Below are 14599 nucleotides of genomic sequence, written 5' to 3'. Positions count from 1 at the left end.
CTGTATTTTGGAAAACTTTTCAGTCATCTAATATTAATTTGATTATTCAATCCTGTTCACTTTCTGGTAAATTAGATAGGTTTATGTGCCATTGTCACAGTTAAATGCTAATACCTGAGTTCTGATGGGACTATGCGCAATATATCGCAGTGACAGAGTGTGAATTTTTTCAGAGTGCATGATGTGTTTGGTTTCATTAGAGAGGAAGAAAATTCCACTCATGATTGCGGTAGGTGCTACATTATTTTTCAGATTGGCAGTGAACTTTCTTTGCAGGAAAGGATAATTAGCCCTCTGGTTTTGTAATGAAAATAACAATAGGACATGAGTGTAAACCAGTCCTACACTGTAAGTTAGACAAAACAGACAAAAATAAGGCACTACATAGATGCTCTGTCCTTGATCTCACTGCCATTAGAGTAGGTTGCAAACCATTCTGATTTTAGTAAGAGGGTAGTCGGGCAGAAGCCAGTTTTACTAAGGCTTTACAAGCTCCTGTTAATAGTAAGGTGTCTGTTCTCTTCTAATTGCAACATCTGGTGACCAAGATGATAGCAACAGTAGGCACTGGTACGTGCCATCCCTCCATCATCCCTCTTGCTTTCAGTTAGTGTGTTTGCAGTGAGTGAGGAGTGGACAATGTTAGTCCTTTAGCTGTTGGCCTTGTTTACAAATGTGTGAAAACACAGAGCTCTTACAACAATTTGAAACTCACTACAGCTTTACAAAGAATGCGCTCAACAATGTCAAGTGACCTTCACGTGAAAGTCGTACCAGTCCTGATTCACAGGCATTCGTTTGCCAGTTAGTTGAATTTCTGTTTGTTCAGAGGGGATTTTTACCCACGCAACCCTTGGCATAACAGATCAAAACAGTGAGGGTTGACTTCTGAAATAAGCAACACTAACGAGGTCGTCTTCTGGTACAACATATGTCCTGCTCCAGTGAAGGAGATGTGTGGCAGATAGCTCACACCCTGAAGAACCGGACAGGAGGAGACCATGTGGAGCAGCCAACCCTGTTACCTTGTCATGTGCTCTGCTGTTTTCTGGGACTCTGTCCCAGATCTGTCAGTGCTGTGGTGGGTATTTTGACTGTTGGTTGTGTGGTGTTCTTTTTTTTTTTTCCCCCCTCTGAATTTGGTTGCAATGGTAACTTCAGTGAAATTTCTCATGGAGTCAGCAGCAGTGGTGGCAGCATCCAATCCAGCTGTCAGCTCCTTGATCATTTGACCACTTGAATTTGGAAGGTGATAAGATCCTAGGGGTGTAGAAGGCTATAGTTATTTCCCAGAAAGCAACAAGGATTAAAGTAAGAGCATAGAGTTTTTCAACGTAGCACTAGATGCCTGTCTGGAATAAATCCTCCAACCCAATGTGTTCACAGTGGCAGTAAGTGGGTGAAATTTTACGGCCTGTGCTCGACCAGGTACCAGGCTAGGTGACCTACTGCTTCTTCCTGGCCTTTAAGATTAGGTCCCTTCCAGTTTTATGAAGAGCACTGGCAAGGGTGGGTGGGAGAGCCCTCGGGTCAGGGTACACGTGAGAGATGTTTGTGCCACAGCACTGAGCTGGGTGGGATGTTCTGTGCTGCGGGTCCAACCCTGGAACTGGACGATGCATCTTCAGGGGCAGCCCTTTGCATGACAGCCATTACTAGTGGCTTTTCTTCTTGATAGTTTTGAAAGTTTTTTAGGTAGCTAACACACAGCAGTGTGGCTGTGTGCCTAAATCTCCCGTTCCAAGGGCATCTGTATGTTTCCCAACTTCCTTCCTGTGTTGTTTTCTGAAATTAGAAGTTACTTGTACAGGAATAAGAATAGATAGCAATACAGGATAAGACCACTTAGCAAAGAAAGGGGTTAGGAGTATAATTTTTAAGGTCTTCCTGAGCTAAAAATTTTTAAGGTTTCTTGGTCCTACTTTTCATTAGGAGTCTTAAGTTCCGTCTGTCTGATGCAGATGGTCTTTGTAGTGTTAGATTTTAAATAGGCTGGCAGCAGAAGTTTTCAGCTCTGTAAGAGTTTGCAAGTGAATTGTGTTTGTGTTTGCAAACTTGACCTATTTTTAAAACATTGTTCTTAAATGTGCAGTTATGTCACCACTTACTATATTTGCACAGTGGAACATAAGTGACTTATTTTAGCAAAAGAAGAAGTAATTGTTACTTTTCATTACTAACTTTACTCAAAATAATGCAAACTGGTGAGTTGTGTTTTGCTTTTCAACAGAAGTTGGGGAAAGGGGAACAAGAATATGTGGAAAATTAATGATTTGCTGCTCAATAGCACTGTCAAAGCATCGTTTTTGTAGCTCATTTGAATTGTTCCTCTTGTTTGTAACGCATTCTTGTGGTATTTATATGGCTGTAAGTATATAAAAAGTATAACTCTACAAACAGGCTGTGTATATATGTATTTCTACATGATGAACAATTATTTCTGTTATGTAGTAATATATAACTGACAGTTTCTAACAGTAATGTCTGAAGAAGAATGATGTAATGTCAAATACAAGTATGTGGCTGGAATTTTCTTACAGAAGACAAAATGGATTTTGATACTGTGATACTAGGTTCACAAGCTAGATTCTTGACCTTGTGGTATTTAATTATTTCCTTTAGCCTACTAGAATATTTTTATTATCCTTTCATTTATATACTTTATTTTAAACGTCTGTAGCTCCTTATGAAGTCCGACACACTACTCACCAGCCAGATGGACCATCATCAGGGAATTATGGAGCCAAACCTGCACTCGCCTGTTCAACTCTTAATCGGGTAATGAATTGCATGTTTTTCTTTAGTAGTGCTACTAATAAAACAACAGAGAAATTAGAAAAAAAAAAAAAAAAGAGGCAGAAGAATTCTCACTTTAAAAGTAAAAAGCATTCTCCATGGTGTTTTTAGACTAGAGGCTGAAGTGTGCTTTTTTAGTATATGGAAAAGAAAAAACAAAACAAAACAAAGCTGATAGAAGGAGAAATTAAAATAAATAATCCAGTTAATTAAATTGCTGAAGCTAAGTAGCACCAAAGAGCATAGATAGCAAAACTAGACTGAGAGTCTTCGGTTCAAAAGTAAAAAAAGATAAATGAGGTTATCCTAGCAAAAGTAAAATATTCTCATTTAAAATATATGAAGTTTCACAGAGATTCCCGCTTGATTTAGAAGGCTGTCTTTAACATATGCACAGAATATTCTGGCCTAGTATTCTGCATATCCTCTTTTTTCACCCCAGTTGGGTAAATCGCATCTCAAACAGAATAAATTAATTTCTGGATATTTTTTGCTGTTATGCAATGGAGCCTGTGTTTTCCTGCTGGTTGCAAAAGCAGATATTTCCAACAGTTGAGTATCCTGCTGTGCATTTATTAAGCAAACAGATAGTTTGCGCTAACGAAGGGCAAAGCCCTCCTAAGGGAAATCTTTTCCCGAATAAGTAGTAGTCAGAGATTCTGTACCTTTTGCCTAGTGCTTAGCACCCCACACCCATAATAAAACATCATCTGAGCCTCAGGAAAAAATCTACAGGTAGTGACACATAATTTGTGCCAACTTGAAATGAATTTGGCTGCATTTGTGTAGTAGCCCTTTGAAATGAAAATTAATTTACAGCTCTATGATGTAGCCTGTTTCAAGGATCTTTTGATGTATTTCAGAACAGGTGTCGGGTATTTGATTCTTAGGAAATGGACAGATAAGTCAGAGAAGGGGCTGAGGAGCTGGTTGGAGCTTGATTATTGTTCACTGTGCCCTCCTTCTTTAAGAGTCTTGTCATCCAGGTTTAAATCTTGACTGCTAAGTCATTCCAATTTACCAAAGGCACAAATTGTACCAGCAGCCCTCTTCTAGATACCACCACCCAACCACCCTTAAGCAAGTCAGTTAGAAAGCAGAGACATAAGTGGGTAAACCGTCCTTCTCCAGAATATTATTCTTCCTGAAGGAGAATTATTACATAAACCATGGGAAGTGACAGAAGGTTGAGGAGGTCTGTAGGGGTGTTGTGGTTTAACCTGGCAGCCAGCTAAACACCACACAGCTGTTCGCCTCCCTCCTCTCGGTGGGATGGGGGAGAGAAGCATGGAAAAAAGAAAGGTAAACCTTGTGACTGAAGGCAGTTTAATAGGACAGAAAAGGAAAATGATAGTAACAATGATCATAAGAGTAATGATAATAATAAAAGAATATACAAAACAAGTGATCATAATGCAATTGCTTACCGCTTGTAGAACCTATACCCGGCCAGTTCTTGAGCAGCGGTCCCCTGGCTAACTTTTCCCGAAGTTATATATTGAGCATGATGGTTTGGAATAGCCCTTTGGCCAGTTGGGATCAACTGTCCTTTCTCTGTCCCTTCCAGCTTTTTGTGTATGCCTAGTCTACTCTCTGAAACGTCCTTTGCTTGGTATAAAAATTGCTTGGCAAAACCTAAAAGTTTAGGATATTATCAATATTGTTCTCATACTGAATCCAAAACACAACACTATACTAGCTGCTAGGAAGACAATTAATTCTGTCCCAGCCAAAACCAAGACAAGGGGTTTGCATGTCTCCCTGACTCCATGCAATGTGTGCAGAACTTTGGGTGAGTGGAAGTTCCAGAAGAGGTATAGCTCTGTAGTCACAGCCCCACTCCTAAACTAAATACATGGTTTCGTAGCAGAGCTTAATTTTCATGCACTGTGCTATATAAATACAGCTTGAGATCATTCACTAGTTCCATCTGTTTCAGGTGTACAGCGTGCAATTCAGGGTTGTAATGCAGGGCAGCCAAAGTGAACCCTCAAAATGAATATAGAGTTAGTAAAGTATGACTTGGACTTTCTTTTTTGCGGTCAGCAGTAGTAAGATTTCATTTTTCTTTTAGCTTCAGTCATGTAAACTTCCTTTAATTGCCTGGTTAAAGATACCTGATATTAGCCTCAGCTGTAACAGATAAGTAGTGGGATGGTAATCAGGGTGGCCGTTCCTGCTTCCCATTTTTTTAAAACACATATCTGTTGATAGAAGAGATTGAATCTGGTTTCTTGAGGTTCCCAGTGTCCCACTTGGTCTGTCTGCCCCGGCTTGCGGCTGGTGCCAGTGTCTCTTCCTTCAGTCTCTTTCAGGGGAGCGGGAGCAGCAGGACAGCAATGCCCACTACTCAGATGACCCTTGGAGGATAACAGAGGAGCAACGAGACTACTACATCAACCAATTCAGGTCCCTGCAGCCTGACCTGAACTCCTTTATTTCAGGTAACTTTTACCAAACAGTATGTGTGTGGAGTAGGGGGACCAGACTGAGAGGTGGGAAGTGTTAAGTAGATATATATATTTTTTTTCTCCCTGGAGTGAGTTTATGAGAAAGAGTTGATTATATTTTCTTTTTAAAGGTGGAAAACTCAAAGAGCTAACCAATACTGTAGGCATTATGTTTTTTTTCCTAAATGTCCTGATTTTAGGAAAATAATTACATCTAAGAGAGAAGTGTTGTAATTCAGTAAAACATAAAATGAGCTCTCATCTGAGGGACTGTATTTGCGGATCACACCTGCAGTGTATTAATATACTGAGCTGAAAAAACCCTTAGAGCTGTGCTTGCTTTCCTGGCAGAAGTGTGGCAGCATCCAAGTGATGAAAGTGAAGCAAGCAGTTCACTGTCCTCTGTGGCCAAACCCGAAGGACTGAGATTTTGACCTTTAGGTGGTTAAAAACAAATCCGGGAGAGCACGCACATGGTAACGGCATTGCTAACAGCACACTGAGATTGCACTTCCATCCTGAATAGGAGGATCAGGCTGCTCATGAGAGGAGTCACTGCAGCTACAAAGAGTTGGTCTGGCAAGGAAAGTCATTACAGGTTTATACATTGAGGCAGTTCTACTGAGCCCTGCTGTGTTACTGGGCTTCAGGAGGCTCAGATCCAGCCAAAAGTTTAAATAAATTACTTGCTGCTGACAGAAATTGGTGCTTCACCAGCTCTTTGCCTCATTTAAGTGTCCTTCGTATAATTGCTTGAAAGATAAAATGGTGGTTCAACAACATTGTATTTCCTCACAGATTAATGTATGTCTGTAACTGTGTATACATGTGTATATCTACATACAGCCTCTCAGGTAGTTGTGCATTTTCCTTTATGTTGAGCAAGGTTCTCAGGTAATCCTTGCACATCCAGAATTACTGTTTATAAATTTGAGCTTCCACAATATCCTAAAATAATTAAACTGTAGAAATCCTTGCTGTATGGTGATACAGATGATAGGGGTTTGTCCAGGTTTAAGAATTTATTTGAGAGATCTGTGATTGAAAAAAATCTGTCAGAAGTTATTGAATATTTAAGTGCTCCCCAGGTTAAGAGAGTCCCTGAATTGCAGGTGGTCAGAAGTTAGGGGATATTCTGGAGCTACATTATTATCACGTGGCTCTCCCATGGTTGGATTCTCCTCTCTTGTCATCTGCTGTTGGAGAGGTTGTGCTGTGCTGGGTGAGTCTTTGACCTGATACAGTGACAGCTTCTCTTAGGTACTGCAGTGGGTACTGAACGCCTGAGGGCAAGAGAAGTATAGACTTAGAAGTCTGTGCTCTGTGTTTCATCGTGTTTTGTAACCTGCATTCAGGAAGGGCTTCCTGGGTACCTGCGACAGCCTGAGCGTATGGCATGGTGAATCACAGAATAGATTGGGTTGGAAGGGGCCTTCAAAGGTCATCTAGCAGGGACATCTCCAAGTAGATCAGGTTGCTTAGAGCCCTGTCCAGCCTGGCCTGGAATGTTTCCAACCTGTACCATTGAAGAAGTGGGTTTGTTAGCTGGGAGAAGAATGAGACGGCTGTCAGGGCAGGGTGAGTGAGGATGTCTGCAGCAGGACAGTAGCTGTGTCCTATCTGAATCTCCTGTTTTTTTTGGTGTTGTTTTTTTCTCCATAACTTTTGAGACACTGCAGGGAAAAATCATGGTTGAAGTAGTGTCCTGGGAGAGCAGTGTGGACACTACAACACAGTAGTGCTGCACATATGGCTTTTAGATGAAGCAGAGCTGTTTGTGTCTGTTATTTCATCATTGGTGACATACTAATTATGCTATTACAGTCACTAGTACTGAAGCGTGTTTTCCTTTATTTATTTTTCCCATATGGAGGGAATGGGGAAATGAGGTCAACAGCTCTGTCTGGCTTTTTATTTCACTTATTCACCAAGAGACAAATGGTCCAACAGCTATATTAGCATCCAGTTAATCTGAGTGTCTCTCAGACATAAAGTAACCAGCTGCTTCTGGTGCAGTATCCCTGGCCAAAGGTAAATAATTGGAGAATTAATTTTCAGTCGTTGATGAGGCACGGTTTCCCAACAGGTTCTGTGGCAAAGAATTTCTTCACAAAATCAAAGCTGCCCATCCCAGAGCTTTCTCACATCTGGTAAGTACTGTAATAGTGTTGGGGATGTGTATCCTTTTTTTTTTTTTTTTTTTTTTTTTAAAAAAAAAAAATGCTTAATTCAAGAGTTCTTGGTAGATTTTGAAAAGTGTCTTCAGTTATAATTATTGCTCTTATCTCCAGAATCACTTTCAGGCCCAAGCAGCAGGGTGCTCATTGATCTTCCTGACACGCTTGTTTTTTTGTAGAGATGTTTGCCTACTCAGCAGGACTGGGAAGGTTTGAACAGCAATGATATAACTGAGAGCTGTTCGTAAGTATATTGTAAGCAGCATCATTAGCTCAACGAACTGACATTTTTCATGAAACAAGACAGAGGAGAAGCACCTCTGGAATGTTTTAGATGTGTTGTTGGCTTTATGGTTCTGCCCGTGTTTTGTCAGAAGAGGCCTAATTAATGCCCAGTTTTTAGGAAGTACAACTACATAATTCATCAGTGCTTTTTCAATGAACCAACACACTTACTTTTAATGAGCTTATTTAGAAACTATTGTGGATGGAACTGTACATGATAAAATTTGACAAGGATTCTATTACGTTTTCATAAGCAACATGGTGCTTTGTAATTCAGTGTCATCCTTGCATCTCAGATAGGAAGAACAAACAGTTTTAAATGTTGATCAGAAATGCTGATAGGCCTTTTAGTTTTATATACGCTTTTATGAAGAGAGATGAGAAGAAAAGCTTGCAAAAGCCTAAACATCTGTCAGGGTCAAAGTATATGTCTGGAATCTTCAAAGCGGATTGTCAGTTGTGAAAATAAAAATGAAGCAACTAACAATCAAACAAACAACAACAACAAAAAAACCTGAAGAAACATCGTGTTGGGGAAAGTGAATATTGGAATTTAAATTTAAGATTACTTAAGAAGACTGGGTTAACCCAATATGTAACAAAATACATTTCATTTCTATTGCTGACACAAGTTGTTCTCTGTGCAGAATTTAAAGAAAGTATTTCTTTCTAGTACATAATTATAATTTTGTAATTGTATGATTTATCAGGCTGTGTTGCCGTATTAAACACATGAAATGTTTCAGTCTTTGTCATTATAACCTCAACACCTTGAAAAATGCTTATGACTGAAAAAATAGGAAGTTATGTTTGTTTATTGTAGTCTATGTGTGCATGATAAAATACTACTCTGTTCTTGCAAAGAGTTAATTTATAAAATTGAGTTATTGAATTTCTGAAGTCTACTTTTATTGTTTGAGAAGCATCCTAGAGTTAGAGGAACACTTTAATGAGAAGTTAACAATATTGTTTAAACTTGTCATGAGCATCAATTTAGCTCTTTTCTTGAGAATAGTCAATGGTGCTAAGTAACCATTGCTGATGTCTATTTTTAACTTTTTCTTCTTGAACTGGTTTAAGATCTTGCATGGATTGGCCAAAAGTGCTTCCAACCGTTAGAAAGTTAATTTCACCCTTGGGAAGTACAGGATAGGTATTTCATGTTATAATATATACATACATACAATCATATTATATGGTATGGTGTATAATTAAAAAACTACTTCATTAAAAAAAACAAAAAGTTACAAGTTGTTCTTAGGAAAATTAGCTTGCTTCATCTTCCCTAAGATAAATATATGAGTTACCATCAAGTGTAAATAACACAGGTGCTTGTCTTGTGTTAAAATATCTCTTCTCCAAGTTGCATTTCTGTCTCGCCTGTGGTTGCATATGAATATTTCCCCAAGGTGACGGCTTGGAAAACATGTCCCTGTTGTACCCACAGGGAGCTGAGTGACGTGGATTGTGATGGGGCGCTGACGCTGCCAGAGTTCTGTGCCGCTTTCCACCTTGTAGTTGCGAGGAAGAATGGTTACCAGCTGCCAGAGACTCTGCCGGAGACACTGGTGCCCGAGTACCTGCAAGCAGGTATGTCTCTGTGGCAGGTCATGTTCCTGTAGCCATCTCGGGAACCCAAAATGAGTGTAAGATGGGTTTACATAGAATCATAGAATAGTTTGGGTTGGAAGGGACCTTCAAAGGTCATCTAGTCCAACCCCCTGCAATGAGCAGGGTCATCTTCAACTAGATCAGGTTGCTCAGCCCTGTCCAGCCTGGCTGTGTTTTCCATCCTGCAGGTAGGATGGGGTTCTATGCTGCTTAATGGCTCTCTGGTTGCTTTTTAATGCATGTATTTTTAATTGTGCTTACAAGGCGATTGCTGAAGAAGGCATGTATGAAAGAACAAAACAGCGATACAAAGTGTAGCAGTCACTTGCCTCTTCATGTCTGCCTCTTTGCTCCAGTGTGCTTCAGGCGCCATTATAGCTAAAGTGGTAGATGATTACCTGCAACAAAGATAATCTAACAAGAGTTCTATGGCTTTCAACTCTACTAATGATGTTGCCTTAAGTAACTGTCTCTTGAGGATGTGTTGAAAATGATACTGGGCTGCTTTAGAACTTCTTATCCTAATATATTTTGTTAGATGCAGTTACTGGTTGTGTCAAAGGTTGAATATTTTAGAATTCATTTTATGTAATCCACAGATCCTTCTATCGTTAATTTGCAGTAATCGTGGGTGGCTTACAACAGTTTGTGTAGTTCAAGGATAAATTAATCCAAAATACAACATACCTCAGTAACGATGTGCAGTGAGAGACTTGCCCATTCATTTGTTCTCTTCAGTTATGTCTCTTTTAATTCTAAATGAACATTGAAATATATGCTGTTCCATCTAAAAAATGTGCATGACTTTCTAGGGCAAGGAGGATTAATCACAGATGATAATGACAGTGCTAAGGGATAATATTTAAGACCTAATAAAATCTCCATTAAATTTGATGAGACTGAATATATTAAAAGATGGGAAAAGAGCAAATCAAGCTGTAGTTAGGAAAACTAAATGTTCACCCTCTAAGATTTGTGATTTCTGGTGGAGTCATGTTCCTTGCAGTCCACTATTTTTATATCCAAGGGGAGAAGCTCCTGTAAAACTTGCATGTCCGAGTCTTCATCACTTTTAGTCTTTTGTCATAAGTACAACTACCCTTTTCGCTCCGGGACCACCCCTTTGTTTGCTACTCTCATACCTGCTCTCATAATAAATTAGCTTGTAAGCTCCTCCATGCAGGTTTTTGTTGGTGTGTCTTCACATTAAACCTTTTTGAGTAAAACTGCAATGGAAATAACTATTTCTAGTAGTAGAGGATCATTATGTTGGTGGGAGGAAGAGTATGGTAAGCTCTGGTTGTTCCCTGGGAGTCCTCTTTTCCCCTAATTTACCCTTTTCAACAGTGAGGTCTTTACCATTTTCTTAGATGGTTATTGTTTCATGTCTTGCATGCAACCAAGCATTTCAAGCTGATCTACGTGGAAGCAATGAAAGGACTAACTGTTTGTTGTGGGCACTCTAAGTACCTCAGCTAATATGTTAATTCTGGTTAGCTTGAGGGTCTGAAAATGTCTTGCACTTGTTCTGCTGCCTAGTCAGGATTCAGAAATCTGTCTTTTAAAGCCTTGCATTAATAAAAAGCAGAACCTCTCAACACACCGTAGCACCGTGAATCACAAGAAAGCATAGAACCCTGGTTGTATCAACTTCTGAAATGGAAGCATTGATAAGTAAGCAAGTGCTTTGTACTCTTACCTAAAATGTCAAAAGAAATAAAAGAAATTTGCAAGAGAAACTTCTTGTTTTGATGTTTTCACGACTTGATTTCTGTAAAACTTAGAATTTTTTTTGGTTTATTAGGAACCTCATGAAGATTACTGGAAACTCTTTTTCATTAGTTTGTATTAGTTTCAAGGGAAATATTTGCATCTGATACAGTTAAAGCTTCAAGTGACTTGGAGCATTAAGAACATTTAAGAATGAATTAATGTTGCTAGTTTTATGGATTGTTCTATAAACTACAAGAACAGGGCCAAATACTATCCTGGCACAGCTCCATCGACAATTTGACCCACCACCTTCTTTTCTGAAAGTTTTTATTAAAACAAATTTACAGAATCTGTGAAGTTGCCCTGTATGTAACCTACTGTATTGTAAATTGAGACAGATTTGCAACAGCTTAATTTATTCAGATAAGCTTGATGCTAGCCAGCAACTAGAAGTTTTACCTGAGAAATGGTTATTCTGCCCTTCAACACATTGCTCTTAAAGAAAAACTGTTTCCAACTGTTAAGACAGATTAATCTCAGAGGAACTACTCCCAGAGTGGTATCAGCAGAAGGACCTGAGGTGATGGAATAGAAACGAGGTTCTTGTGAATATTGCTTTGAGAAGTTAGAGTTGGTTTTTTTTTCCTGTTCTTGATGCTGTTTGGTTAAAGAATACCAAAGATGGTATGTGCTGCAGCAACTACAGTCTTTACTTTTTACTGGCCTTTAATTTTAATGCAGAATGTAGATTCTGCTATATTTTTCAATATTGAAAATGACAAAAATTGAAGTTGAAGATTTGGTAAGTACCTCTAATGTTCCTAAGCCAGCAAGGTATAAACTGTAAGGCCAAATAAGTTGATGCTGGACTATGAGGAAGAGAAATGCATATAAACAGTTGTTGTTTGGCAGTTAATGTTTACTAAGAATCACTTAATTTCTACAACAGAAATTATACATGTTATCTCTTTTGTGACATTGGATTATTCAAAATATGAGATCGATTTTCTTCATTATGTTTATCATCTATGACTTATCGATCAGTTTTTGATATCTAGACATGAAGGGCAAAATAATGATGGAACTGTTTTTAAGAAGTGTGTATTAACCAAAGACTTGGCATGTCTCTTTCTTTTTTTTTTTTCCCTTTCTTTTTCTTTCCCCTGCAGCTTCTTTGAAGCCCATGCGTGACTGCGCGCTGTTTGATTCTTACTCTGAGTCATTGCCAGGTGGTCAGCAGACTCGGGACTTCAGTCGGACAGAGGTAAGAAGCTGTAAGCAGGGTATTTACCTTGCTGAGTCGCAGAGTAATAGCCCAGCCTCGCAATGACTGTGGTATGCATAGCAGCAGAGCTGCCAGTCTTTGAGAGGACTTGAGGAGTCTCTAAGTGTACCAGTAAGCCTTTTCAGCTCAGAACCCTCACTTAGCAATTTGTTCAGTGTGTGGAAAGGGCCGACGTGTTTTTCAGAAGATATTCTCACACAGAATTATTTTGGTTGGAAGAGACACTTAAGATCAGAGTTCAACCATAACATAACTCTAGCACTAAACCATGTCCCTAAGAACCTCATGTATGTGTCTTCTTGACACCTCCAGGGACAGTGACTCCACCACTTCCCTAGGTAGCCTGTTCCAATGCCTGACAGCCCTTTCCATGAATAAGTTTTTCCTAATATCCAATCCTGTGGTGCAAATTGAGGCCATTTCCTCTCATCCTATCACTTGCTACCTGGGAGAAGAGACCAACCCCCTCCATGCTACAACCTCCTTTCAGGGAGTTGTAGACAGCGATCAGGTCTCCCCTCAGCCTCCTTTTCTCCAGGCTAAACAGCCCCAGTTCCCTCAGCTGCTCCTCATCAGACTTGTGCTCCAGGCCCCTCACCAGCTTCGTTGCCCTTCTCTGAACTCTCTCCAGCACCTCAATGTCTTTCCTGTAGTGAGGGGCCCAAAACTGAACACAGGATTTGAGGTGGTACCTCACCAGGGCTGAGTACAGGGGACCATCACTTTCCTAGTGCTGCTGGCCACACTGTTCCTGACACAAGCCAGGATGCTGTTGGCCTTCTTGGCCACCTGGGCACACTGCTGGCTCATATTAAGCCGTCTGTCAACATAACAGAATTCACAGTGGTCACTGAGGGACTCAAGCCTCGTGTGATGTTGAAATCTGCAAAGAAATACCCCTTAGCTGTTTGTGTCCTGCAGGGCTGCCCTTGGCCCTCCTGCATTGTGAGCTAGCCATGAGGAGCAGAGCCTGTGCTGTAGGGGGGATGGTGGCACAAGGACAGTACCCAGGTGAAACCTCTCCTGAATCCGAATTAGTTGAAAATGGCAGGGCCTGGGTGCAGACCTCATTCTAGTCAGGCTTTTCCGACGATGTAGTTCTTGTGTTTCTTCCATTTACTATGCTCCATTTCCAAGCTCGCTCCCCCAGTTTTGATGATGAGAAGAAAAATGGGTTGGCTCATCTTGTTTCCTTGTACTTTGCTGCTTTGGAGATTGAAACTATCCCAGATTTTGTGCAGTTTGGACATGCGTGGTTCTGTTCTAAGTGATTCAGCCTCCATTTTAATATCCTGCCTTTCATAGTCTAAGGAACTGCCATCTAAGGGTCTAAGTGGTAATTGTAAGGAGCTGGGAAACGTGTTTTGAGGGCAGAATGGAGATCTATTGTAGCCACATCACAACAGATACCAGCCTTGTAATGAAAGACTGTTGCAAGCAAAACTAAATTAAGCCGCTGTGCTTATCACTGAGAATAAAACCCAAAACTTGAAAGATCCTGTAGAGCTGAATTAACCATGGCCACTGAGTTGTGCTTGGATATTGCACCTGTGAATATATATGCTGTGGGATTTAAGGGTTTAGTATTTAAGGTAGTGAACCAAATGGCAGGCTGACTGCAGGAATGGGCCCTTCTGCTGCTGCTTCCATGTTAAAAAGTAACAGAATGTCCTGGCAGCTCAGCAAGACTGATCTCCAGTTATTACTATCCCTGTGCCTTGCCCTGAGGAGTTCCTGGGTCAGAACCCAGCTGTTCCCTCATCAAATTCAGCTCAGTAGTAGTACCACCAAACAGACTCTCCTGAGCTACCACAGAGTGCAGTATTCACTTTGGGTAATGCCGCAGCATTGAGCATCTGGTATATCTCCTGGAACTGTTAAAATATGAGGTCTCCCTGGGTGGTACCGCCCTTTGTACAGCAGCTTGGCCAAAGTCCAGCAGTCTTACTGGGTTTTGAACACAGCGCTGTTGTCCTGGTACTGCAGGCTGCTGCTATGTCGGCAGTGTGGGCAGGTCCTTTACGGCAGTAGAACAGCCTTATCCTTTGCATTGCCCTTATTTTGGGAGAGTGGTTCGCAGGGGCTGCGAGATTGTGCCTCAGGCCATGCTGCACTAGCACTTCTTCACTGAGCGGTCCTGTGGGAAAGCTCAATAGTCCTTTGAGAATGTGCCTCGTTAGCATACATGTGTATTGGTTTGCAATTTAAAGGAGCATAAGAGGCAAAATTCAAGGCAATTTGCTTTGAAAACTCATTAAAAATATTATATTATCAATGCAATC

General features: G+C 40.4%; 1 protein-coding gene across 5 annotated transcripts in view; it reads left to right on the top strand.

Moving 5' to 3' along the window:
* Positions 1-14599, top strand: part of REPS2 (RALBP1 associated Eps domain containing 2) — a 103165-nt gene that overhangs the window by 42017 nt on the left and 46549 nt on the right. For all 5 annotated transcript variants that reach the window (XM_065072357.1, XM_065072350.1, XM_065072345.1 and 2 more), the window contains exons 5-9: positions 2681-2778; positions 5102-5240; positions 7333-7396; positions 9156-9298; positions 12202-12296. In XM_065072357.1, the coding sequence (XP_064928429.1) occupies positions 2681-2778; positions 5102-5240; positions 7333-7396; positions 9156-9298; positions 12202-12296 (539 nt within the window). The remainder of the gene's footprint in view (positions 1-2680; positions 2779-5101; positions 5241-7332; positions 7397-9155; positions 9299-12201; positions 12297-14599) is intronic.

This window comes from Columba livia, chromosome 1, assembly GCF_036013475.1.
Source record: "Columba livia isolate bColLiv1 breed racing homer chromosome 1, bColLiv1.pat.W.v2, whole genome shotgun sequence".
NCBI lineage: Eukaryota > Metazoa > Chordata > Aves > Columbiformes > Columbidae > Columba > Columba livia.
Note: the sequence above shows the minus strand (reverse complement) of the source record. Positions and strands in the feature narration are given on the sequence as shown.